Source organism: Physeter macrocephalus, chromosome 17, assembly GCF_002837175.3.
Source record: "Physeter macrocephalus isolate SW-GA chromosome 17, ASM283717v5, whole genome shotgun sequence".
NCBI lineage: Eukaryota > Metazoa > Chordata > Mammalia > Artiodactyla > Physeteridae > Physeter > Physeter macrocephalus.
The window spans coordinates 54,174,069-54,197,270 of NC_041230.1; the positions used below are offsets into that span (position 1 = coordinate 54,174,069).

Here is a 23,202-nt window from a genome sequence, read left to right on the forward strand (position 1 = left end):
CACAGGCTTGTGGTGTCCTCTTGGATGCAGAACGTGGCTAGCAGTTTCCAGCATTTCAAGGTCAGGATCGTTCATCTCCCTGTCCGCTGTCCTGGCTTTTGTTTTTAGGTGACAGAAAGCCCGGGCTTCGTGAGTCTGATTCCTGCCCATTGACCGGCCACTCTGCTCTCGTCCTGGATGATGTCAGAACAGGACCTGGCGGATGTGGTGCAGATCGCCGTGGAGGAGCTGAGTCCCGACCACCCAGGTACAGAGCGCGGCCAGTCGGGAGCCGGCGCCCCCCCGAGTCTGTAAAAGCCCCAAAGCGCCTCCACAAGTCTCCTCTCCCTTCAGTAAAGCAAGAGAAAAAGCGGTGCGTGCCCTGTATGAAAAACCCGGACCAGAGCGCGTGAGCTCTGTCAGCCCCGTGTGCCCATCCCGGCGGCCCCTCCCCCGCCCTCGGTCCGCCTCTGCGCCACACGTGGCTGTCCAGCCTCGGCCCCTCTTCCTGCCCTGCCCCCAGCTCCCCTGACTCCCCTTTAACGCCCCTGTGGTCACATCTGGGCCTCCTCCGCTGCTGTGGACAGTCTGCCCTGCGCGTGGACACCTGCGACGTGTTCATATACGCTGCTCCCTCCTGCGTCCGCCTCTTCCCTGGGGACGCTGTTAACATCATTTGCACTGGGTTTCTTTTAAGTACACCCTGCTACAAAGGTCCTTGCTGCGTATTGCAGCAAATATTTTTGTAGGGTAAGCTCCCAGAAGCTGAACCGCTGTGTATGTTCAGAGTTTTGGTAAGACACGTTTTATCTGATTATTCTGTGAGGTGACTTTCCTGCCCTTTTGCCAGGGCTGGTAATTTTCCTTAGTCACGTTAAAGGCACCCATCTATTTTGGAACCTTACTAGGTATTAGACACTTTATAAGGGAAAGCCTAAATTTCAAGAACTTCATCTTGAACTACTTCACCTATGAAATACTTTGTTAGCACTTTATTTTATAGAAAGATTTCTTAGTAAGGGTCCTCCTTTTTTTTGTTTTTTCGTAAAGTTTTATGTGTTTTATATTTCTGTTAAGTTTGAAATAACAAGCATACACAATTAAATCACTTAGTGTTTTGGTTGTCTGGTTATTCTTTCTGGAATAGTAGAGTTGAAATTCTAACTTTTTTCCCCACAGAAAAGAGAATTTTCAGAAAGCTCATAAGAAAGTGTGATGATGTCTATCTTGTATGATCTCTTTGCTGTGTTAGTTGAAAATCTTCACTGGGAAATTAGTTATGTATGGAAGGGTGGGTAGCATATGATTTTGGGATTAAACAAGCAGTCACAAAGAGATTGGGGCATCCTTTCATGAATGCTATTCTTTAGTCAGTTTTCGTCATTTTGCCTCTGATTTGTTTATAAGAAGCACTATCACCTGGTAACTGGCAAGATCAAGACCTGCCAGATCCTTGAGCCAAGTCAGGGCGTCTGAATGTAGCTGTTTAACCCCAGATTTCTCTGTAAAAGTGAACCAGTTTGTTTAGAGCGAGAATGTGAAGGCTTGACCTCATTTAGCACCACACCTCAGAAACCAGTGAACTAAAAAAAAGGCAGCACTGTCACCGTACATCACAATTTTAAAAACAACTGTTCATATTTTGATGGGTGGATGACAGTTTCTTTAGAAAACACTCACACTGCAATGCTGTAAAAGAAAAATGTTCCAGTTATATAAATTTTAAGCATTTTTAGAACTATTAAAATTCTGACAGTTTACTTCCCAATTAAATTCTGTCTCTGTAGATTACAGTCCAAAGAAGGATTAGAGAAGTCACTTCTGATCCTGGTGTTGTTCCATGTGGGTTCCTTAACTAACTGGGAAGTATAGCTATGGCAGTGTAATGAACACCTACTGTGTGCAGGGCTCCCTGAGGCCTTCGTAGACAGGAGGCCTGCCATCTCTGGCCCCAGAGGACTCCCCCAACACCGGCAAGCACTGTGCTGCCTCCCACACGATTGTCCTGAGTGGGTTTCAGATTGAGATGATTTTTTCCTCATTTCTAAAATGTGAACTTTGTAAAACTTAAACGGATAGTCAAGCAAGTAGAAGAAATAAAAGTTTCCCATGATCCTAGTGAGAGAACTGCTTTTAGATTGTTGGCATGTATGTCCTTCCGTTTTTTTCTGATTTCCATTTAAAATCAAAATGCTTAGGTTCTTGTGACTTTGCACGCACTCACCACATGGCTGCAGTCTCTTTGCCCATCTGCACACACATACGATTGTAATTTCTTCGGGCCTGTCATTCCAGGTGATCGTGATGGCTTTAAAATGAACATTGAGTTCTTTTGTCTAATTTTAAAAGTAATGCATGCAGAACGATAAAAAACAAAGTAAAAAAGGACCAAGAAGAAAGTAAGCTAGCAGCCCCGCGGCCCATAGAAAGCGAGCTCCGGAACCCAGGTGTGTGCCCGTCACCGCCACGGGCTGTGTCTCCTTTCCCTCATCTGCTCCGCTGCCCTTTGCGTACAGCCTTGAGGCGCTTCGCTCTGCCAAGGGCTTGGAGTCTTCTTCCGGTAGTTACAGGGAGCCAGCTGTGTGACCCTGGTCGTCGCTTAACCTCTCTGGACTGGATTTCAGCAGGTTAAAAGGATTAGACTAGCGGTTGCCGGAGTCTCCCCGTCCTCCCAGTCCTTTCTTAATTACCAGCGTCCAGTGGGAGTAGGTAGGCTTCGATGAAGGTTCTGAGAACCTGTGTTTTGCACTTGTAGCCACGGATTTTTCCTTTTTCACCTTAATGAGAATTCATTCCCCCACATTTTATGGAGGTGTTTGAGGTGTGGAGACACAGTGTACTATGCAGAGCCCTCTGGTAAGCAGGATGCTTCTGGCGTCGTTGGCCTGTGGCTGGTTTCTGCGAGGTAGAGCTTTGGGTAACAACCTACCTCTGGAAACCAGCTTACTGGTCTCGCCTGGGACCCCTGAAAGGTTCACCTTAGAGTCGCAGGTCTGTTCAGCGTCTTTACATTTTAGAGTTTTGAGTCGAATCACCTGGCACATACAGGTGTAAAGGCACCGGGCTTGGGACCATGTGGTGCCAGCCTTGAACTTGGGCTGAGTTGCTCATCCGTGGAGAAGCCCTGAAGACCCCTTGGAAGGTGCTGGCGGGAGGCCTTGATTTCAGCCACACTGGCCGGGGGGAACAGCTTTCCCTGTAACTTAGCGTGTTACGTTTGAGACGAGTTTGATGATCAGCACCTCGGAAAATGTAATATTCAGAGAGTGGCTTTGATTTTGGAATGAGGTGGCCGGCTGACAAGACTTTATTTCAAAGTCGGGAAGAAATCATTATTAGCGATTGGATTCTACCAGAAAAGGGTAGCTGGATAGAGCATGGAGTGAGAAGCCTGCAGTCAACTCAGTGGCGCATTAGCGAAAACATTTATCCGGTATCTCAGTTTTTCTTGAGATTAGGGAGAGATCCTATTTTCTGCCTGACTGAGAATTTTAAGTTAAATCTGTAAAAAGTAAAAAGTAAAATATGAAGCAGGTTGTGCCATTTCTCATGTAACCTTAAGGTGACACCTTTATACTTAAGGTGTCAGAACTCTTTACTATCTTAATATTGAACAGCTCTGTAAAACCTTTTGAATTAAAGTTTTTTTGTCTCTGCCTTTAATTTTCAGTTGTACTGGAGAATCATGTAGTGACAGACGAAGATGAACCAGCTTTGAAACGTCAGCGACTAGAGATCAACTGCCAGGACCCTTCTATAAAGGTAGAAATCTTAATGTATGTTTTTGTTTGTATCTTATGTGGGGCTGCCATAACAAATGATCACAATGCGGGGTGGAGAGGGGAGCGCTTAGAACAACAGAAATTTACTCTATCACAGTCCTGGAGGCCGGAAGTCTGAAATCAGTTTGTCACCAGGGCTGAGTTCCCCGCAGAGGCTCTGGGGGAGGGTCCCTCCTGCCTCTTTCAGCTCCTGGGGGCCCCAGGCATCCCTTACCTTGTGGCCGCATCCCTCTAGTATCTGCCTCCGTCTTCACGTGGCCTCTCCTCCGTGTCTGTGTCTCTCCTTTTCTGTCTCTTATAAGGGCAGTCTCATTGGATTTAGGGCCACCCTAACCTAGGATGACCTCATCTTAACTTGATTACACTTGGAAAGATCCCGTTTCCAAGAAAGGCCACGTTTGTAGGTTCTGGGGGTGAGGATGTAGACGTATCATTTCTGGGAGTCACCGTTCAACCCCCCACGAATGCATAAAGGCATGACGTTTTCCCTTGAAGAATCACATTGTTTAATTGGGATCGCCGCCACATGAGGCCTCTTCCTCCATAGACCCATGGACCTATCGTGCACGGAGGGAAAGTGCACAATTCCTGCGGCGAATATTTTCCACTAGTGATGAAGCACTTATGTGCCTATCGTTTAAGTCACCTACATTTTAAAGTTTGCTGGATGGGGTCTGGGAAACCACAGAGTCAGTCGTAGGTGATGGCTGGTTCTTGGATTTGCTTGTTTGGTCTGCAGTTTTCAGAGCCACAGAGATAAACACCAGCACCTGTGAGAAGTTAGGACAGCGGTGCAGAGAACCAAAGCGACTTCTCCTGTACCCTCTGCTTCTGTAGGGCTGTGTTTAGAAACATCCGGCTCATCTTTTTAACAAGGAGAAGCAGCGTTAGCTAAAGATACATGGGGTGGTTTAAAGACACATTCAGTTAAATTTCTATTCCATACTAATGGTTAGAGGGCCGCTGCTTCAGTAACCCCACATTATGTCTTAAAATAAAATGCAGTTATAATTTTATCACAAAAGAGGCATGTGTGGTAAACAGCACAGCAGTCAGCTGTGGATAAGGTGCAGTGAAGCGCCCCCACCTCAGCCCCGTCCCCTGGTCGGTGAGCAGGGGCTCGGGCCCCGGCTTGAACCCGGCACCCGTGTGCTAGGAAAAGTGTGCTCACCAGATTGCCAGAGCTCTTTATTTTATTTTTTTTCACTTTTAATTGGTTAATTTAATTTTATTTTTAATACATTTTTATTGGAGTATAATTGCTTCACAATGCTGTGTTAGTTTCTGCTGTGTAACAAAGTCAATCAGCTATACATGTACATATATCCCCATATCTCCTCCCTCTTGTGTCTCCCTCCCACCCTCCCCATCCCACCCCTCTAGGTGGTCACAAAGCACCGAGCTGATCTCCCTGTGCCATGCAGCTGCTTCCCACTGGCTATCCATTTTATATTCGGTAGTGTATATATGTCCATGCCACTCGTGGACTTTGCCCCAGCTTCCCCCTCCCTGTGTCCTCATATCCAGTCTCTATGTCTGTGTCTTTATTCCTGTCCTGCCCCTAGGTTCATCAGAACCATTTTTTTTTTTTAGATTCCATATGTATGCGTTAGCATACGATATTTGTTTTTCTCTTTCTGACTGACTTCACTCTGTATGACAGACTCTAGGTCCATCCACCTCACTACAGATAACTCAATTTCGTTTCCTTTTATGGCTGAGTAATATTCCATTGTATATATGTGCCACATCTTCTTTATCCATTCATCTGTGGATGGACATTTAGGTTGCTCAGAGCTCTTTAAGAGGAATAGATTTGGATGATTTTTGGTTAATATCTCTTGTATATAAAAGACTTATTTAAAAGTACTATCCTCCGCCTTTCTTTGTTTTATTAATTTGTGAAGTTGTGTTATTAGTGTATAACAGTGATGTTTGTCCAAACTCCAGGCAGAATCACTTCTAATTCAGAATTAAGACGATGAGGTTTCACTGTGTTTAGGGAATTGGGGAGCCGCGTGGTTGAGGTCTTCAAATTATAAAAAATAGTGGGGTCATCGGTGACTTTATCTCAAGACTTCAGCCCGCGGCTAGTGGTTGTCACGACGTCTTAGGTCAGGGCGGGCCTCGGGCGCTGCCTCGATGTCACTCTCAGGGGATGGGCCGCCAGTGCTGTGTCTCCACACGAGCCTGGCACGGTCTGCCGTGCCTCCGCGGCCCGTCCTCCTGCAGGGAGTCAGCGGAGGACGTGGGATTTAGTCCCTCTCCCGTATGTGTTAGCTCCCCGCGATGGGACTTGTCGGGGGGAGGGGGTTGCTTGAGACACAGCAGGTTGTTGGGACGGTGTGTGGGTTTATTTACCCCACTGCTGCCCTCACTGCTGTACACACCGGGCAGTTAGACAGGTGTGTTTACATTCTTCAAAAGATCAGCTCAGTCTGTGAAAAGCGCTGAATAAGGGCATCCATTTTCCTCGCCTCCCGGGCCTTGATTCCCATCGCACGGTGCGATGGACCACGTGGCTCTGGCTGTGGGGTCGCCTCCCACAGGAGGGGAGGAAGGGGAGCGGCCGCCGGAGTGGGTCAGCCGCGGCTACTGGGCAGAGGGGTCCCCCAAAGGGAAGGCCTGTTGGTCCGTAGTGATTCACCCTGTGTTTATACCTTGTCCTGACGGGTCAGCCGTATCTTCTCTCCCAGTGAACATTTGTGGGCGGCCTCCGTGCCGCCGTGCGCTGGGGTCCCGGTCTGCCCTGGATGGCCCCTGTGCCCGTCTGCTCTCCGCCGTCTGTCCCCTTCCTGCTGATGTGACTGGCACTCTGGGCATTTTTCCCTTTGAAGTCAAGGGCAGAAAAGGAGAGAGAAAAGGTAAAATACGAACTCTTCACTCTTTTCAGCTGCTGCCTCCCCTGCCCCCCTCACTGCTGAGCTGGGCGGTTGGGTGCTCCAGGGGCTTGCTCCTGGCTGGCCCCCGTGTCCCGGTATCAGCTGGTGAGGCCAGCGGGGGAGCAGCCTGCTTCCCTCTGTGTCCCTGCCGACTCAGGGCAGGAGTGGCCGCCGTGGGAGGGGGCGAGCTTCCTGTCCGGTGTTTGTGTGAGCCGTTTCTTGCCTTTGGAGCCACGCACGGCCCTGTGGTCGGCGGGACTTGGGTGGCAGCAGTGGAAGGCGAGGCTGCGCTTTCTGTGGCCACTAGGTGGCAGGCGTGCTGCTCCCAGGCGCCGGAGCGTCAGCGCCACATTTCACCTTGGGGGTGGGGCGGGGGGAGCGTAACATGAGAAGGCGGGTTTCCGGGCCGTTTTGATGTTGGATGTAATCTGTTTTCATTGTAGAATCTGACTAGTTTTATGTGTAAGTTTACTGATTAATAGAAACTTGTGTCGTAACGTCCACTTACATCTTGTGTTGTACGGACTTGAGTGTAACTAAGAATCGCAGCTACACAGAGAAGTAAGAGCCCGATTAAGTAGTCACATTGTGAGTGCACACGGTCGAGCTTGTTTAGTGAAATGCTTCTGGCTTATAACTAAAGAGCTGAAGTGCGGGGATTGTTCTGTGGGAATAGATTCAGCTGAGTCTGGGAAATAGCTGTTTGATGTTCCTTGGAATTGTCTCCTCGGAGTTCAGGATGCCCTTCCTGAAGCTTTCCTTTTTTTCGCTTGCAGTCATTCCTGTATTCCATTAACCAGACAATCTGCTTGCGATTGGATAGCATTGAAGCCAAGCTGCAGGCTCTGGAGGCCACATGTAAATCACTGGAAGAGAAACTGGATCTGGTCACCAACAAGCAGCACAGCCCCATCCAGGTGCCCATGGTGGCGGGCTCTCCTCTCGGCGCCACCCAGACCTGCAACAAAGTGCGATGGTAAGAACCTCCTCCCCGGGCCCGTGCCCCTCGGCGCTTTCAGGGCGGGATCCTAGTCAGACTGGAAAGAAACACGGGGCCTCTGCGGGGCGGCTGGGGTCGTCCTCACGGTTTCTGTTTGACATAAGGCAGGCTGGTGCATCTCTCCTTTGGAACTGGCCCACCGGACCTTTGAAGCTGTATGTTCGTTTCTTCTCTTTTTTTTCTGTTCCATCTGGCTAGTCTTGAGAGATTTTTTTCTTCATAGGTAGCTTTTTGTACATTTCACTTGAGTATATCAAACTTTCCATTCGTGTCTGTAGTTTTTATTGTGCCTGTATTTTGTTTTTCTATCTAGAGCCTAACTGTAGTGACGTGTAGCAGTTCAGGTGCCGTTTGAATCGAAGCTTCTGGAGAGTGTGGGCCGATGGGAAGGGTGTCTCTGTCTCTGACCTGTTTGCCTGTCCTTGGTCCGGGGCACCGTCAGGGGCTCTGCTGAGATGAGCGGAAGTTCAGGTTGTGGGCGCCTCCTTCCATCAGTTCCGTTGGTGTTTTTATCCTTGCCCACGGCGGGCTACGAGGAAGTCTCGCTGTGACGGTGGCAACGCTTGTCTTTGCGCTTGACGAGAGCCCGGGGCTTTTACCGAGGGTCTCGTTGCGGCTCTCTGGGCCGACTGCTGCCTCTCTCCCGTGTGTCTGCGGAGTAGGGCGGTGGGGCTCAGAGGAGGGGGAGCCACGGCCAGGCTGCTGCCGCGTCTGCAGGTCCGCCCGCGTGTGCCCTGGGGCACGTGGGGTTGGGGAGGGTGCTCAGGTATGTGCCTCGTGTCAAGGTGGCTGCCTGTCCTGGTCTGCCTGGGACAGCCGTGGATGACGCCTGCAGTGTGGGCCTCCTTTAACTCTCAGAAGTGTCCTGGGGTGTTGGAGACCCTGCGTGGCCCCGAAAGCTGCTCTCCAGCCGGGGTGGGGGACCCCAGGGGTCCCTGTCCCCAAAGGGAAGGCCTGTTGGTCCGTAGTGATACACCTTGTCCCGACAGGTCAGCCGTATCTTTTCTCCCAGTGAACATTTGTGGAACGTGTCCTCTCTGCAGGCAGCGAGGCTCAGACCTACCAGGACCAGTACCTTTTTTTTTTTTTTTTAAAGAAGCTGGTTGTCCATTTATTTATTTATTTATTTATTTGGTTGTGCTTCTTTTCTCCCAGTGAACATTTGTGGAACGTGTCCTCTCTGCAGGCAGCGAGGCTCAGACCTACCAGGACCAGTACCTTTTTTTTTTTTTTTTTTTTTTTAAAAGAAGCTGGTTGTCCATTTATTTATTTATTTATTTATTTATTTGGTTGTGCTGGATCTTAGTTGCAGCAGGCGGGCTCCTTAGGTGTGGCATGCAAACTCTTAGCTGTGGCATGCATGTAGGATCTAGTTCCCTGACCGGGGATCGAACCCGGGCCCCCTGCATTGGGAGCTCAGAGTATCAACCACTGCGCCACCAGGGAAGTCCCCGCCAGTGCCTTTTTTAAAAGAATAATTTTTTTGTAATGCCCTCATATCCTAAAATGCAATGTTTAGAAAATATAATTTAAAAAATGAATGTACTGTCTTAATTATAATGTAAGGAGAAATAAAAGGATAGTCATGTATAATAAAATAACATATATTTTGATATGGAAAAGGCTGGGGGAACTACATAAGGAGTTAGTGAATAGGACCAAACCTCCCATGTCAGAGCTGGCAACCGGGAGGGCTGTCACCCTGGGACTCAGATACCAGTTGGTGGTGGAATATTGTAAAATGAGCAGTTCTTGATGAAGTTTCACATAAAGCAAAGTGTGGTTTTTTTTCTAGACTCAAACAATAGTGAAATTCCGGGAAAATTCACCTCATATTGAAACTATCCAAAAATACTTCGTGTATGAGTGTAGAATGGAGTAAGATTCTGGGCTCAGAGTGTTAGAAGCATGTTGCTCGCTCACGTGAATGGGACATTTGAGCTTTGTGTGGGAAAGGTTTCTGTCGGGGAGGCCGCCTCATGCCTCGAAGGCTGTCAGCCTCCTTGGCTCTGCCCGCTATACCCGTGGGGTCTCGGGTATAACCAAGTGCGCCCCCGGGCCCCGCCCTCGAGGACTGTTGCTCTGAGAGATGAGGCGAGAGCGAGACAGGCTTCCTGCCCCGAGTAAGGATGGCTCTCCTGGCGGCGTGTCACTTTGTCACCTGTGTCGGGAAGAGGTCGCCTTCAGGACCCAGGGACGTGTCACTCATACTCCACCGTCTGTGGTTGGCGGCCGTTCCATGAGGTCGGGCGGACAAGGACGAGTCCTTGGGGCTGCAGGTGGCGCTGCAGCTGTGCTTGGACCCCGAGGCCGCTCGTTTGGGGCTTCCCTGGGTGTCAGGTCCCGGGGCGAGGACGGGCCTCGTCGGGCAGGTTGCCGTCGTTTGACACCGTGGGGTGACGGGGCTGAGTCACAGAGTTGTGCTGTTTCTAGTCTGCCCGTCTTCAGAAGGAGGATGGGGGACGAGGGCAGGTCTGCAGGGGCCACCAGCCCTGGCCTCTCCGGCAGGCCAGCGACAGACCCGCCATGGGCACGCCCAGCCCGCTGCTGAGCGCGGCCCGACTCGCGGGCCACGTCCCGTCTGGCGCTGCTGGCTGCTTGGGGGAAGGCACTTCCAGACTGCAGGGAGGCCCCTTCTCTCTCCAGCATTCCGGTGACGGCGGGGCTCGTGGGGCGTGTTAGCGACTCTCCCGTTCAGGAATCCCAGAGCGCTTCCCTCCGCTGGGGAGAAGCTGTCATCGTGGAGAGACCTCCTTGTGCATTGACAAGCGGTGAAATCAGAGGAAAGTTTTCTAATACAGACTCAGATGTATAATCTAGTTAATCCAACTCAGTTAGCTTTTCTGGTTTTAAAGGATTGTATTGTGACATAAAATCAACCCATTATAGAATGCACTTATTGTATGTTGGCAGCAGGTTTATTACTATCGTTAATGAAACCATTACTTATACAAGTTAATGTTAGATTAGTAGAAGGAAAGGTCATTCCTTTGTTTTCTTAGATATAGTTTAGAACAGGTTGTTTATGAATGATTTTCAAAGAAGATACTAAATCTGGCATTTCCCTCCATGAATGTTCTAAAAATGAGAAGTAAAAATTGCCAGTAATTGAAAGCTGTTAACAAGAAAATTTGGGGAGAAGTAAAGGTCAAGAATTGAATCCTAGTATATCAATGAAAAAAGTGTATATTTAAATTAGAAAATGACTAATTTATAAACACATAAGTGAATGAGAAATGTGTGTCGTTAAGTGTGGGTAGTAGAGCACAGAAAAGGAAGTCTCCAAAAAACAGTGAAAAACTGGTTAACATTCTGAGTAATAAAGTACTTCTACAGATACTTTGTACCTCAGATACTTAAAATAACAGTTAGAAGCATATAAATGCCAGATTATTTTATATCCGGATCATGTGCTTTAAAAAATAACTTAAGATTCCTTAGGCCACTTGGCACTGGCTGTGAGTGTTGTTGGGAAGTCTGTCATCTCCCGGGACAAACGGGGACGACCCTGAGGGGCTTGTCTGCTGTGACGAGGCCTCTGGATGGTGGGGGAGGAGTTGTCCACCGCAGCGTCCCTGGCCCCTCCACTGGGAGAGGCCGCACCTGGCCCAGAGCAGCCCCACAGCTGTGGGACGTGCCGAAATCCACTCGCCTCTGGGTTATTTCTAATTAAAACTGGCCTGGACTAGACTTTGCTATCAGCTCTGAGAATTATTTATTTATTCTCTTGAATTCCCAGAGCACAGAAGGCAGTGGCCTGCTGCCAGCCCTACTTGGCATTTTGGATCCAGATTTTTCAGATTCTATGCCTGAATGAGATCCTTTAAATAAACTCAAGAAAAAAGAAGAGAAAGAAAGAAAGAAAACCTTTTTCTTTGCTGCTAAAGCTTAATCATTGTAATCAACATGTTTGTAAGGTTACTTGGATGGGGTTTCATTCAGCAATGGTGTTCTGCTTGGGAAAAAGAAAAACGGACTTGACTTCTTTTAGGTGAGTGCTTTTTCCCTCCTTGTACGTGTGCCGTAAATTGGGATTTTGCCTCATCGTGATCCTAGGTGCAGCGACGTGAGGTTTCAGCCCTAAAGCTGTGTCGCGCTGGCATTGGAAGGGGCAGGCGCCGCAGCGCTCTGTGACGAGCTGCACAGCTCAGTACCTGGCGGCTCACCCTTTACGTGCCCCCGTGAGCATTTCAGGAACGGCCTCCATTAAATGGTGTGGCGCGACGGGATCAAGTGTGTGGACGGGGACGTTCATATGGATTAACGTAAAACCCCATTTTCTGAGCTTCTTTGAGGCCAGGCACAGCCACTTGAAGGACGGGCAGTAGGTAGGACCGAGCTGAGCCCGGGGTGCAGGCCCACCTGGGTTGCTGTCCTGGTCGATGCCCTCTGGGAGGCCAGTGCGAGTGCCCATGCGCAGTGTGGGGACCCAGGGCCCTGTCCCTGCTGCCCAGCGGGGTCCTGTGGAGCCAGACTTACTGAGAGTGACTCACAGCCAGCTGGTTCAGGTTTGTTTGTTTTCATGAACTGAACATACTGATTAACTAGAAAAATGCTTATGCTTCTTTTAAAAGCAGTTGATTTTTATTCTTTTTTTGTTTATATATATATATATATATATATATATATTGAAGGACGGGCAGTAGGTAGGACCGAGCTGAGCCCGGGGTGCAGGCCCACCTGGGTTGCTGTCCTGGTCGATGCCCTCTGGGAGGCCAGTGCGAGTGCCCATGCGCAGTGTGGGGACCCAGGGCCCTGTCCCTGCTGCCCAGCGGGGTCCTGTGGAGCCAGACTTACTGAGAGTGACTCACAGCCAGCTGGTTCAGGTTTGTTTGTTTTCATGAACTGAACATACTGATTAACTAGAAAAATGCTTATGCTTCTTTTAAAAGCAGTTGATTTTTATTCTTTTTTTGTTTATATATATATATATATATATATAAATATTTATTTATTTTTCTGGTCTTAGTTGTGGCGTGCGGGCTCTTCATTGCGGTGTGCGGGCTTCTCTCTAGTTGCGGCACACGGGCTCCAGAGCGCGTGAGCTCAGTAGTTGTGGTGCGTGGGCTCTCTAGTTGTGGCGCATGGGCTCCAGAGCATGCCGGCTCAGTAGTTGCCCTGCAGCATGTGGGATCTTAGTTCCTGAACCAGGGATCAAACCCACGTCCCCTACATTGGAAGGCAGATTGTTAACCACTGGACCACCAGGCAAGTCCCTCTTTTCTTTATTTTTTGATGTACAAATGGTTTATTTATTGAGATATTATTGACATATAACAAATTTTTAGCTTTAAAAGCTTAAACATTTCTTTTATAATTTTAAAACAATTGTAATGAGTCAGAGGCTTCTTTTCTTTCCCCCTTAATATTTATTTATTTATTTATTTATTTCAGCTGCGCTGGGTCTTAGTTGCAGCACACGAGTCTTCATTGAGGCGTGTGGGATCTTTTAGTTGCGGCACGAGGGCTCTTAGTTGCAGCACGTGGGCTTCTTAGTCGTGGCATGCGGGCTTCTTCGTTGCAGCATGCGGACTCTTAGTTGCGGCATGCGGACTCTTAGTTGTGGCATGCATGTGGGATCTAGTTCCCCGACCAGGGATCGAACCCGGGCCCCCTGCATTGGGAGTGCGGAGTCTTACCCGCTGGACCACCAGCAAAGTCCCGAGAGGCTTCTTTTAATACTCAAAACTGGAAAAAAAAAAAAAAAAAGTGATTTCTTTTAAAGTTTTTCTTTCAGAGAGATGTGTCATGTAAGATGAAAGTTTACATATAAGGGGAAGGTTTTCTTCTTTCTTTTCCTCTAAGCTGGTTATTCACCCACAGAGAATTGAACTATTCGATCAAAAAATTATTTAAATTATTTAAATTCCCTCTAATATGCTGATTGCTGATTCTTTGTTTTATTTCCCAGAGGGTCTTTAAAAAAAAAATGTTGATGGATGTTTATGGCAAGGCTGTTCTGGTTTTTTGAGCCCTCACGGCTCCTGGGTAGAGAGGGGCCTCCTTCTGGGCGTCTCGGTTCTGGCAGTGCAGCCCCAGAGTCTCTGGGTAGGCATATCGTTCAGAGTTTAAGGTCAAAAGTACAGCATTTCATAGGCTTTGGACTGTGACAAGATAGGGTTGTTTGAATTGTGAAGAAATGGTTTGGTTTTAGCCCCGAGGGATTTGTTTCATCTTTTCCTATCGAATTTTGGATTTTGCGATTTCCATTTAATTTTGTGTACACGTGACTTCTTTTCCTGACTGGCGTTGGTTACCTTTCACAGCTGCACACTTCTGGTGGCCTAATGCTGATACCCTGTACATGTCAGGGCTACTGATCAAAGAAAACATACAGTTTACATACATACAGTTTAGGGGATTGTTAACCTCATGACTACAGATTAGAGATACAGTCTAATAACCAAAGCAGATACAGTCCAAAGTTTCAATAGATCATGCACATTCTCATAGTTTGGAGTACTTCTCTAGTTTTAGGATAAGTCATGCCTCATGACTGGGGTTGTGTTGAATCTGAAGACCCATTTGGAGAGAACTGCCATCCCGCCACCGCTGAGTCTTCTGATCCATGCACAAGGCCCACCTCTCCATATTCGTAGGTCTTTAATCCCTCTCAGCAGTGTCGTGGAGTTGTAAATGCATTGTAACGCTCTCACATGCATTTCTTACATTTATCTGTAAGTACTTCATACTTTCAGATGCTCTAATACATGGTACTGTGTTTTAAATGTTAACTTCTGCGTGTTCATTGGTAGTATATAGAAATACAGTAGACTTTTCTCTGCTGACCTTTATCCTGAATTATTTCTAAATTCACTTGTTTTAGTAGCTTTTCAGTAGGGTTTTAAAAAAGTTTTACTTCCTATCCAAGTTCTGTACCTTTTCTTTCTTTGCTGCACTGGCTGGGATCTCCATTTCAGTGTATACTTTTTAAAAAATATTTTTACCTTATTTCTGGTCTTTGAGTGAAAGCATCCAACCTTTCACCATTAAGTGTGATGTTAGCTGTAAATTTTTCACAGCTGCTCTTTATCCGGTTGAAGAATTTCCCTTCGATTCCTTATTTTGTGAGAGTTTTTGTCCTGAGCAGGCGTTGAATTTTTACATGCTTTTTATGTACCTACTTGAGATGACATTTGGTTTTCCTTCTTGATTCTGTTGCTGCAGTGAATTATACGGATTGATTTTGGATACTAAAGCAGCCTTGCATTTCTGTCATAATAAACCTGACTTGATCATAAGGTAGTACCCTTTTTATGTTTTTGGAGTGATGGCTAATATCTGGTTGAGGATTTTTGCATCTCTGTTCATGGACTGTATTAGTCTGTAGTTTTCTTTCTTGACATGTCTTTATCTGTTTTGTTATCAGGATAATGCTCGCCTTAGAAGGTGAGCTCATTGTCCGTTTTTTAAAAAAAAGTAATTAATTAATTTATTTTTGGCTGCATCGGGTCTTCGTTGATGCGCGCGGGCTTTCTCTAGCTGTGGCGAGCTGGGGCTACTCTTCGTTGCGGTGCACGGGCTTCTCATTGTGGTGGCTTCTCTTGTTGCGGAGCACGGGCTCTAGGCGCACAGGCTTCAGTAGTTGTGGCACGTGGGCTCAGTAGTTGTGGCTCACAGGCTCTAGAGTGCAGGCTCAGTAGTTTCGGCACACAGGCTTAGTTGCTCTGAGGCATGTGGGATCTTCCAGGACCAGGGCTCGAACCCGTGTCCCCTGCATTGGCAGGCGGATTCTTAACCACTGTGACATCAGGGAAGCCCCATCGTCTGTTTTCTGAAAGTGTTTCTATAGCATTAGTTTCATTTCTTCCTTAACTATCTGGTAGAGTTTGCCAGTGAAGACATCTGGCCTAGGTTTTAATTATGAATTCAATCTCCTTAATAAATATAGAACTTTAATAAACGTGGAACTTGTTGAGGCGGTGTTGTTTGATGTGTCCCTCAGGAGATTTCGTGTTTGTTGAAACTCTGCAGTTTATTTGTATAATATTCTCTCTTCACTGTAGGTCCACGTGACATTCAGTTGCTGGGTCTCCTCGGGCTCCTGGCCTGTGGCACTTACTCAGCCCCTTGTCTGTATGGCTTTTTGGGGTGCGCTGGTCAGGTGTCTCGTGGGGTGCCCCTGGTGGCTTGGGGAGGACGGTCGCAGAGGTGAAGGCCTCCCACCGCCTCCGCTGGGGTGCAGCACGGCGTGGCCTGTATGGTGTGGAGGTGGGTCACGGGGCTGAGCGGCGGCAGGCCTGGCCTCTGCGCAGGCGCTGTCCTCCCCGCCCCCGCGCCAGCCCCGCCCAGGGAGCAGAAGTCGCGCTCCGCCTCCCGGGGAGCGTCTGCGCCTTCACGCAGCACTGGCTTCAGGGTGGACGCCGATGTTCGCACCGTTCCAGCTTTGGCCGTCGGGAGTGCTCTTAGGTGGCTCCGGTGGCCTTTGACACCCCCTCCCCCTTGTGGGTCTTTTGTTTGGTTTGAGCGCTTCCTTTGGGGCTGTGCAGGACGTCCCTTGCCTAGTCCTAGAGGCGCCCTGTCTCCTTTCGTTGGGGACGGAGCTGTGGGCGCCAGGGTCTGGCTGCCCGGGGTGTCCCCCAGTCCCAGGCCTGCCTTTCTGTGAGCAGGCGTCTCTGCAGCTCCTCGGGAAGGAGAAGAAGGGACGCACAGCTCTTCTGCTGGCTCGGGGCTGTGACTTTGCACTTGCAGAGTCCTGTCCTGGGCGCTGTGGCTCCTGTGGGGTGGGGGCGGGTTGGATCCCACGCCTTCTGGGCCCTGTTGGCTCCAGGCAGCTGGGGTTTGACGTTCGTGGCAGCAGGTTACCCCATTTCTCTGGTACAGTTGGTTATTTTGGGGGAGTTGGCTTTACACTGTATTTTGCTCATCCCCTTTGATATTGGAAACAAAGTTTTAATGCTAATTTATTCTTATCCCTAAGAGTATTTTTTTGGATCCTGGTTTTTGTGACTTTTTAATCTTTAACCTGCAAGCTAGAGAAATAAACCCTTTAAGACAAGCGTGAGTGACTCTTTAGGTGCTTGGGTGTTGGCTGGATTACGTGAACTGCCACAGCCCAGGACCCCTGAGACTCGTGCCTCCTGCTGATGTTCTTGGTGCCGAGTGGCATTTCCGGTCCTCCCACTGCTCTCCCCGCAGGGATCTGAGGCCCCATGCCCTCCACCCTACTCCCTAAGGCCTCTGGGATGCGTGAGCACTTGTCCCGGGACTGCCTTTGCGTGGAAGGCACCTGGAAATGGAGCCTGGCTGTGCGGCATCTCCCAGAACAGGTGCACCTATGAAAGGGGGCAGGGGGTCATGGTGTTTGTTGAAACTCTGCAGTTTATTTGTATAATATTCTCTCTTCACTGTAGGTCCACGTGACATTCAGTTGCTGGGTCTCCTCGGGCTCCTGGCCTGTGGCACTTACTCAGCCCCTTGTCTGTATGGCTTTTTGGGGTGCGCTGGTCAGGTGTCTCGTGGGGTGCCCCTGGTGGCTTGGGGAGGACGGTCGCAGAGGTGAAGGCCTCCCACCGCCTCCGCTGGGGTGCAGCACGGCGTGGCCTGTATGGTGTGGAGGCGGGTCACGGGGCTGAGCGGCGGCAGGCCTGGCCTCTGCGCAGGCGCTGTCCTCCCCGCCCCCGCGCCAGCCCCGCCCAGGGAGCAGAAGTCGCGCTCCGCCTCCCGGGGAGCGTCTGCGCCTTCACGCACTGGCTTCAGGGTGGACGCCGATGTTCGCACTGTTCCAGCTTTGGCCGTCGGGAGTGCTCTTAGGTGGCTCCGGTGGCCTTTGACACCCCCTCCCCCTTGTGGGTCTTTTGTTTGGTTTGAGCGTTTCCTTTGGGGCTGTGCAGGACGTCCCTTGCCTAGTCCTAGAGGCGCCCTGTCTCCTTTCGTTGGGGACGGAGCTGTGGGCGCCAGGGTCTGGCTGCCCGGGGTGTCCCCCAGTCCCAGGCCTGCCTTTCTGTGAGCAGGCGTCTCTGCAGCTCCTCGGGAAGGAGAAGAAGGGACGCACAGCTCTTCTGCTGGCTCGGGGCTGTGACTTTGCACTTGCAGAGTCCTGTCCTGGGCGCTGTGGCTCCTGTGGGGTGGGGGCGGGTTGGATCCCACGCCTTCTGGGCCCTGTTGGCTCCAGGCAGCTGGGGTTTGACGTTCGTGGCAGCAGGTTACCCCATTTCTCTGGTACAGTTGGTTATTTTGGGGGAGTTGGCTTTACACTGTATTTTGCTCATCCCCTTTGATATTGGAAACAAAGTTTTAATGCTAATTTATTCTTATCCCTAAGAGTATTTTTTTGGATCCTGGTTTTTGTGACTTTTTAATCTTTAACCTGCAAGCTAGAGAAATAAATCCTTTAAGACAAGCGTGAGTGACTCTTTAGGTGCTTGGGTGTTGGCTGGATTACGTGAACTGCCACAGCCCAGGACCCCTGAGACTCGTGCCTCCTGCTGATGTTCTTGGTGCCGAGTGGCATTTCCGGTCCTCCCACTGCTCTCCCCGCAGGGATCTGAGGCCCCATGCCCTCCACCCTACTCCCTAAGGCCTCTGGGATGCGTGAGCACTTGTCCCGGGACTGCCTTTGCGTGGAAGGCACCTGGAAATGGAGCCTGGCTGTGCGGCATCTCCCAGAACAGGTGCACCTATGAAAGGGGGCAGGGGGTCATGGTGGACCCCAGCCTACCTGCCTCTCAGGTGTGAGGACCTCGGGGCATCTGGTTTTATTGTTTAACTGAAGAGTGTCCCCCCGACCCCTCTTTTTTTGCTCTTATTGAAACTCTAGGACCCCGGTAAAAAAGTAAAACATTTTCTTTTTGTAAGTACAATACGTGGGACACAATTTCGTATTTTATTAGGACCCCGGTTCTTGTATGTGAGGCAGGAGTATAACTGGAAAGCCAAGGATGCGTGCCTTACCCTCCCGTTGGCATGTTCTCATAAGCGAGCGGGGGCTCCTCTTCATTGCGGTGCGCGGGCTTCTCACTGCGGTGTCTTCTCTCGTTGCGGAGCACGGGCTCTAGGTGCGCGGGCTTCAGCAGTTGTGGCATGTGGGCTCAGTCGTTGTGGCTCGCGGGCTCAGTAGTTGTGGCTCGCGGGCTCAGTAGTTGTGGCGCGCGGGCTCAGTAGTTGTGACTCGCGGGCTCAGTAGTTGTGGCGTGCGGGCTTCAGTAGTTGTGGCACATGGGCTTAGTTGCTCCGCGGCATGTGGGGTCTTCCCGGACCAGGGCTCGAACCGGACCGTGTCCCCTGCATTGGCAGGCGGATTCTTAACCGATGCGCCACCAGGGAAGCCCCACACACTTTTTAATATTCGGCTGGAACTCCTCCCCCACCACAGAAAACAAAATTGGGCATCACTGTGAGCAGAAATCATGCCCGACTTGACTGCCTCACTCACGTGTTGACGAAAATAATCAGTAGACAATCTATAATATGAACAGAGAAGAGTTTTACGTGAGTGAAACGGAGGACTATAGCACAGAAGACTGCTCCAGAGCAGCAGGGCTTTCAGCGCAGTTTTATATCTTGTCAGAACAGGGAACGTCAGACAGGTCAGGGACACACACGCTCCTTCAAGGTTCCCGCGGGACAGACCAGCATGTGCACAGCGAGTCGGTGTGGCCTTGGCACCTGGGAAGGGAGGCTTACCGTGGAAGGCGGAGCCGCACCAGCCTCCCCGCGGGGAGGCGTTTCATGTTATTTTCTCATGGACACTCTCTGCTTCTGATCACTGTGGCCTTTTCCGTAATGGTTAAAGCAGATGTACAGTGAGTGTCCGCTAGGCCGCAAAGTCACGCTGACTCAGGTGCGGGCCAGAGTGATGCCCACGCCTCAGTACGTGCGCGTCCCTTTCACCACAGGCTGCAGGCGGCAGCTCCTTGTGAACTGCGGTGCTGTGCGCAGCTGCGGTCGCAGGTCACGCTGGAGGCTGGCTTTGCCGGCTAGGAGTTGGTGCGGGCACCGTGGCCCGGCCCCCCCGCCCTCCGCGCAGCCTTGCCTTTGGGCATTTTAAGTCGCCTAGGCTTGTCTTGGGAAGGTTAGAAGTTTCTCCTAAGACGGCAGTGCCCCCAGCCTGTGTGGACGCCCACTGCGGATGCTCGGGACGCGCCAGCCTGGCCCCAGCCCTAGAGCATCTGGTGTCCACGGTGCATTGCTGTGGGTGGCGGCTGGTCTCCTCTCCCGGATGAGCTTTTGCCCAGAGAACTCACAGCCAGCGCTTGTGGACGCTCTTCTTGCTCCTCGGAAACTGGAAATAGAGGGTGACCGTGCTGCTTGGACAGACCTGATTTTTCCCGAGGGACCCCGTTCCGCCAGGGAGCCTAAGGAGTGCTGGTGGGGTTTAACCCCATGCCCAGCCCGCCCCCACCCGCCCTGAGCCACGTCCGTGGCCGCTTGTTCGCTGATGGCAGCCTCGGTGTCCATTCAAACCATGGTCACACGGCGGGAGTGAGGAGCAAGGGGCAGAAGGGTCGGCGTTTTAGGCCGGCAGCCCAGGGCGCTCCGACCTACTCACAGCGCAGTTTCCTGAAACTGAGGGGAAGTTGAGGGCTACTTTGTAAGTGAACGTGAAAATGCTTCCCGGGGCAGCTCTGAAAGCCGAAGATATTTGGTGTTAAATCTATCGAAATAAAACCACTAACATCCCCAACACTGAAAGGGTGAGTGGTAGCAGTAGTTGAAGTAGGATTATTCCTGTTCTCCACCAACGAGTGGCGAAGGGCATAAGAGATGCTTGGCTTTGAATCCAGGCTCCGTCACCTGTATGCGATGAGACCTTGGGCAGATTCTACCCTTGCTAAGCTTCAGTTTCTTCCTCAGTAAAAGGAGAATAAAAATCGTAAGTGAGGGTCGCCGTGAGGGGTGATGCGTGTGGGCGCTTGGTGTTCCTTGACCCTCAGCGACCCCGGGGGGTTGAGAGGTCACTCCTACTAACGCTCACCTTTCACCGGGTGTCGACATCAGCCAGCCTCGTGGGGCCTGCTGGGCGCACCCAGTCAGCCCTCAGGACGCAGGTTGCCCTGAGCGTAGACGGCATCCTGGGCTGTGCTCTGGGCCTCGCGTCTATGGGCGCCCGCTCTGTTTTTTTTTTCACCGTATGGACCAGCCGAGTGAGCCCGAGGTTGCCCCTCGGATCTGAGGCTGCTCCTTGAACACACAGGCTTGCCGGTGTCCTGGGCGTTCATCTGGGCAGCCGGGATGCATCACTGAACAAAGCAGACGGAAGGTCACATCGCACATCGGGCTGGACCAGGTGGGCTCTGGGGGAAGCTGGTGCTACGGGGAGCAGTGGGCGGGGATTTTGTGCTTGGTGTTGTTTTAAATCAGGGGCACCCATCACAATCACCTGGGGCAACTGTTAAGAAAAGAGAAGTCCAGGCTCTCCGGGGCGGGCCCTCGCCTCCCCAGGAGATTCCGATGCTCAGGGAGTCGTGGGGTGCAGGTCCGGCTTCACTGACTTTGGTAAAGAACGTTGGCTCTGCTGCTTGAGGACTTTGGGCTCAAACCTGCCTTTGCCACCGAGTAGCTGTGTGATCTCGGACGGGTGTTGGCTATCCGTGCGGGGAAGGTACCACAGTGCCCGCTCCAGCTTTGAGGCTTTGTTTCACGGGGGGCCCTGGGGCAGTGTTGCCTGAGGGGGCGCCCCCCCCCCCCACCGCCGCGCGTGCCTGCCCCGCGGAGGTGGTGGGGGCCCCGCCTTACAGTCAGTGTCTGCCAGGGCGGGCAGCCCTCAGCACTTGCTCACAGGTCACAGGCTGTAGGGCGTGCTTTACTGCTGAGTGATAATGCACTTAGGCCAGAGTGTTCAGCTTGTGTGTAACTAGCATAATCTTAGAATTAGGCGAGAACGTTCAGCTTGCAGTTAGCCTCGTCTTAGAATTAGAACAATCAGGATCGTCTGTGGGTCTAGGCATTTCTCTTTTCCCTTTTGGATAAGTTTTTAACAGGAACTTTGAAAACTGACATACAGTTCTAAGTAAAGGTATAGATAATGGTTTAAGACTGTGAAAGAATGAACTGAGCGCATAAAGTTTTAAAAACCAGAACGACCGAGGAATAGATAAATTGATCAGTGGAACTGAATAGAGAGCCCAGAAATAGACCCACACAAATATGCCGGCTAGATCTTGACAAAGGTGCAAAAGCAGTTTGATGGAGGAAGGACAGCTGTTTGAACAAATGGTGCGGGAGCAGTTTCCACAGGGAAAATGAAAGAGATGAACCTCGGTGGAAACCTCCCACCTTGAACAGCAATTGATTTAAAATGGATCACAGCTTGCAACCTAAAATGTGAAACTGTAAAACTTTGGGATGAAAACACAGGAGAAAACCTTTGGGACCTGGGGCTAGGCAGAGGCTTCTGAGGCGTCACACCAAAAGCACTGTCCACGAAAAATAAAAGAGAAAGTGGACTCAGTCAAGATTAAAAACTTACGCTCCTTGAAAGACCTGTTAGGAGCTGAAAAGACAAGCTACCGACCAGGAGAAACTGTTTGCAAACCACCTATCTGATAAAGGACTAGTGGAATGTCTAGAATAAAGACCTCTCAACACTCAACAGTGACAAGTCAAACAATCCAATTTGAAAGTCGGCAGAAAGCAGAAACAGCTATTTTACCAGAGAGGAGAGGTGGATGCCGAGTAAGCACGTGCAAAGATGCTCAGCAGCGTTAGCCAGCAGGGAAACGGGGGTAGGAGACAGCTAGACACGGCAGGGACCCCTGCAGATGCCAGCAGCGAAACGGGGGTAGGAGACAGCTAGACACAGCAGGGACCCCTGCAGATGCCAGCAGCGAAACGGGGGTAGGAGACAGCTAGACACAGCAGGGACCCCTGCAGATGCCAGCAGCGAAACGGGGGTAGGAGACAGCTAGACACAGCAGGGACCCCTGCAGATGCCAGCAGGGAAACGAGGGTAGGAGACAGCTAGTCACAGCAGGGACCCCTGCAGATGCCAGCGGACGCGGAGACCCCGGGCCTCTCGCCGCTGCTGGGAGGCGTGTAAGACGGGGCAGCAGCTCTGGAAACAGATCGGAAGGATTTCTCGAAGTTAAAATGTCCTCACTGTGTGGCCCGGCAGGCACATTCTTGGGCGCTTATCCCGGAGTAATGGAAACCCATGTTCACACAGAACCTCCACACGAATGTCCACGGCAGCTTTGTTTGTAATAACCAGACCTGCAAACGGCCCGAAAGCCCCTGTCTGGGTGAAAGGTTAAACATGCGGTGTGCGCCTAGGCGCGTGCTCGGGCCTGGCCGCCTGGGAGGTGTCAGCAGAGGCGTCTCCGAGGTCACACGCCCCGTGCTCCCACCTCTGTGACATCCTCCGAGCATCCGAGCGGTAGACGGGGGAGCAGGTTAGCGGGTGCGGGGACGCGCCGGGTGGGGAGGGTGGGCGTGTCTGGGGGGGCAGCACGACAGGCGCACGCGGAGGCCGGTGCGATCCGAACGAGGCCCGGGGTCGGTGCCAGCAGGGTCCCAGTGTCGCTTTCCCGCCCTCGGTGTCATGCTGCAGCTTACACAGGATTCCCAGAGAAGCGGAATCAGTGCGAGGGGTGTGTGTGGGGACAGCCAGCAGCCACTC

At 50.8% G+C, this 23,202-nt stretch overlaps 1 protein-coding gene across 6 annotated transcripts in view; it reads left to right on the forward strand.

The window, feature by feature from the left end:
* Positions 1–23,202, forward strand: part of BANP (BTG3 associated nuclear protein) — a 124,696-nt gene that overhangs the window by 26,026 nt on the left and 75,468 nt on the right. For all 6 annotated transcript variants that reach the window (XM_055078980.1, XM_028477874.2, XM_028477870.2 and 3 more), the window contains exons 2-4: positions 109–247; positions 3,650–3,741; positions 7,420–7,619. In XM_055078980.1, coding sequence (XP_054934955.1) covers positions 178–247; positions 3,650–3,741; positions 7,420–7,619 — 362 coding nt within the window. In that variant the 5' untranslated portion in view covers positions 109–177. The remainder of the gene's footprint in view (positions 1–108; positions 248–3,649; positions 3,742–7,419; positions 7,620–23,202) is intronic.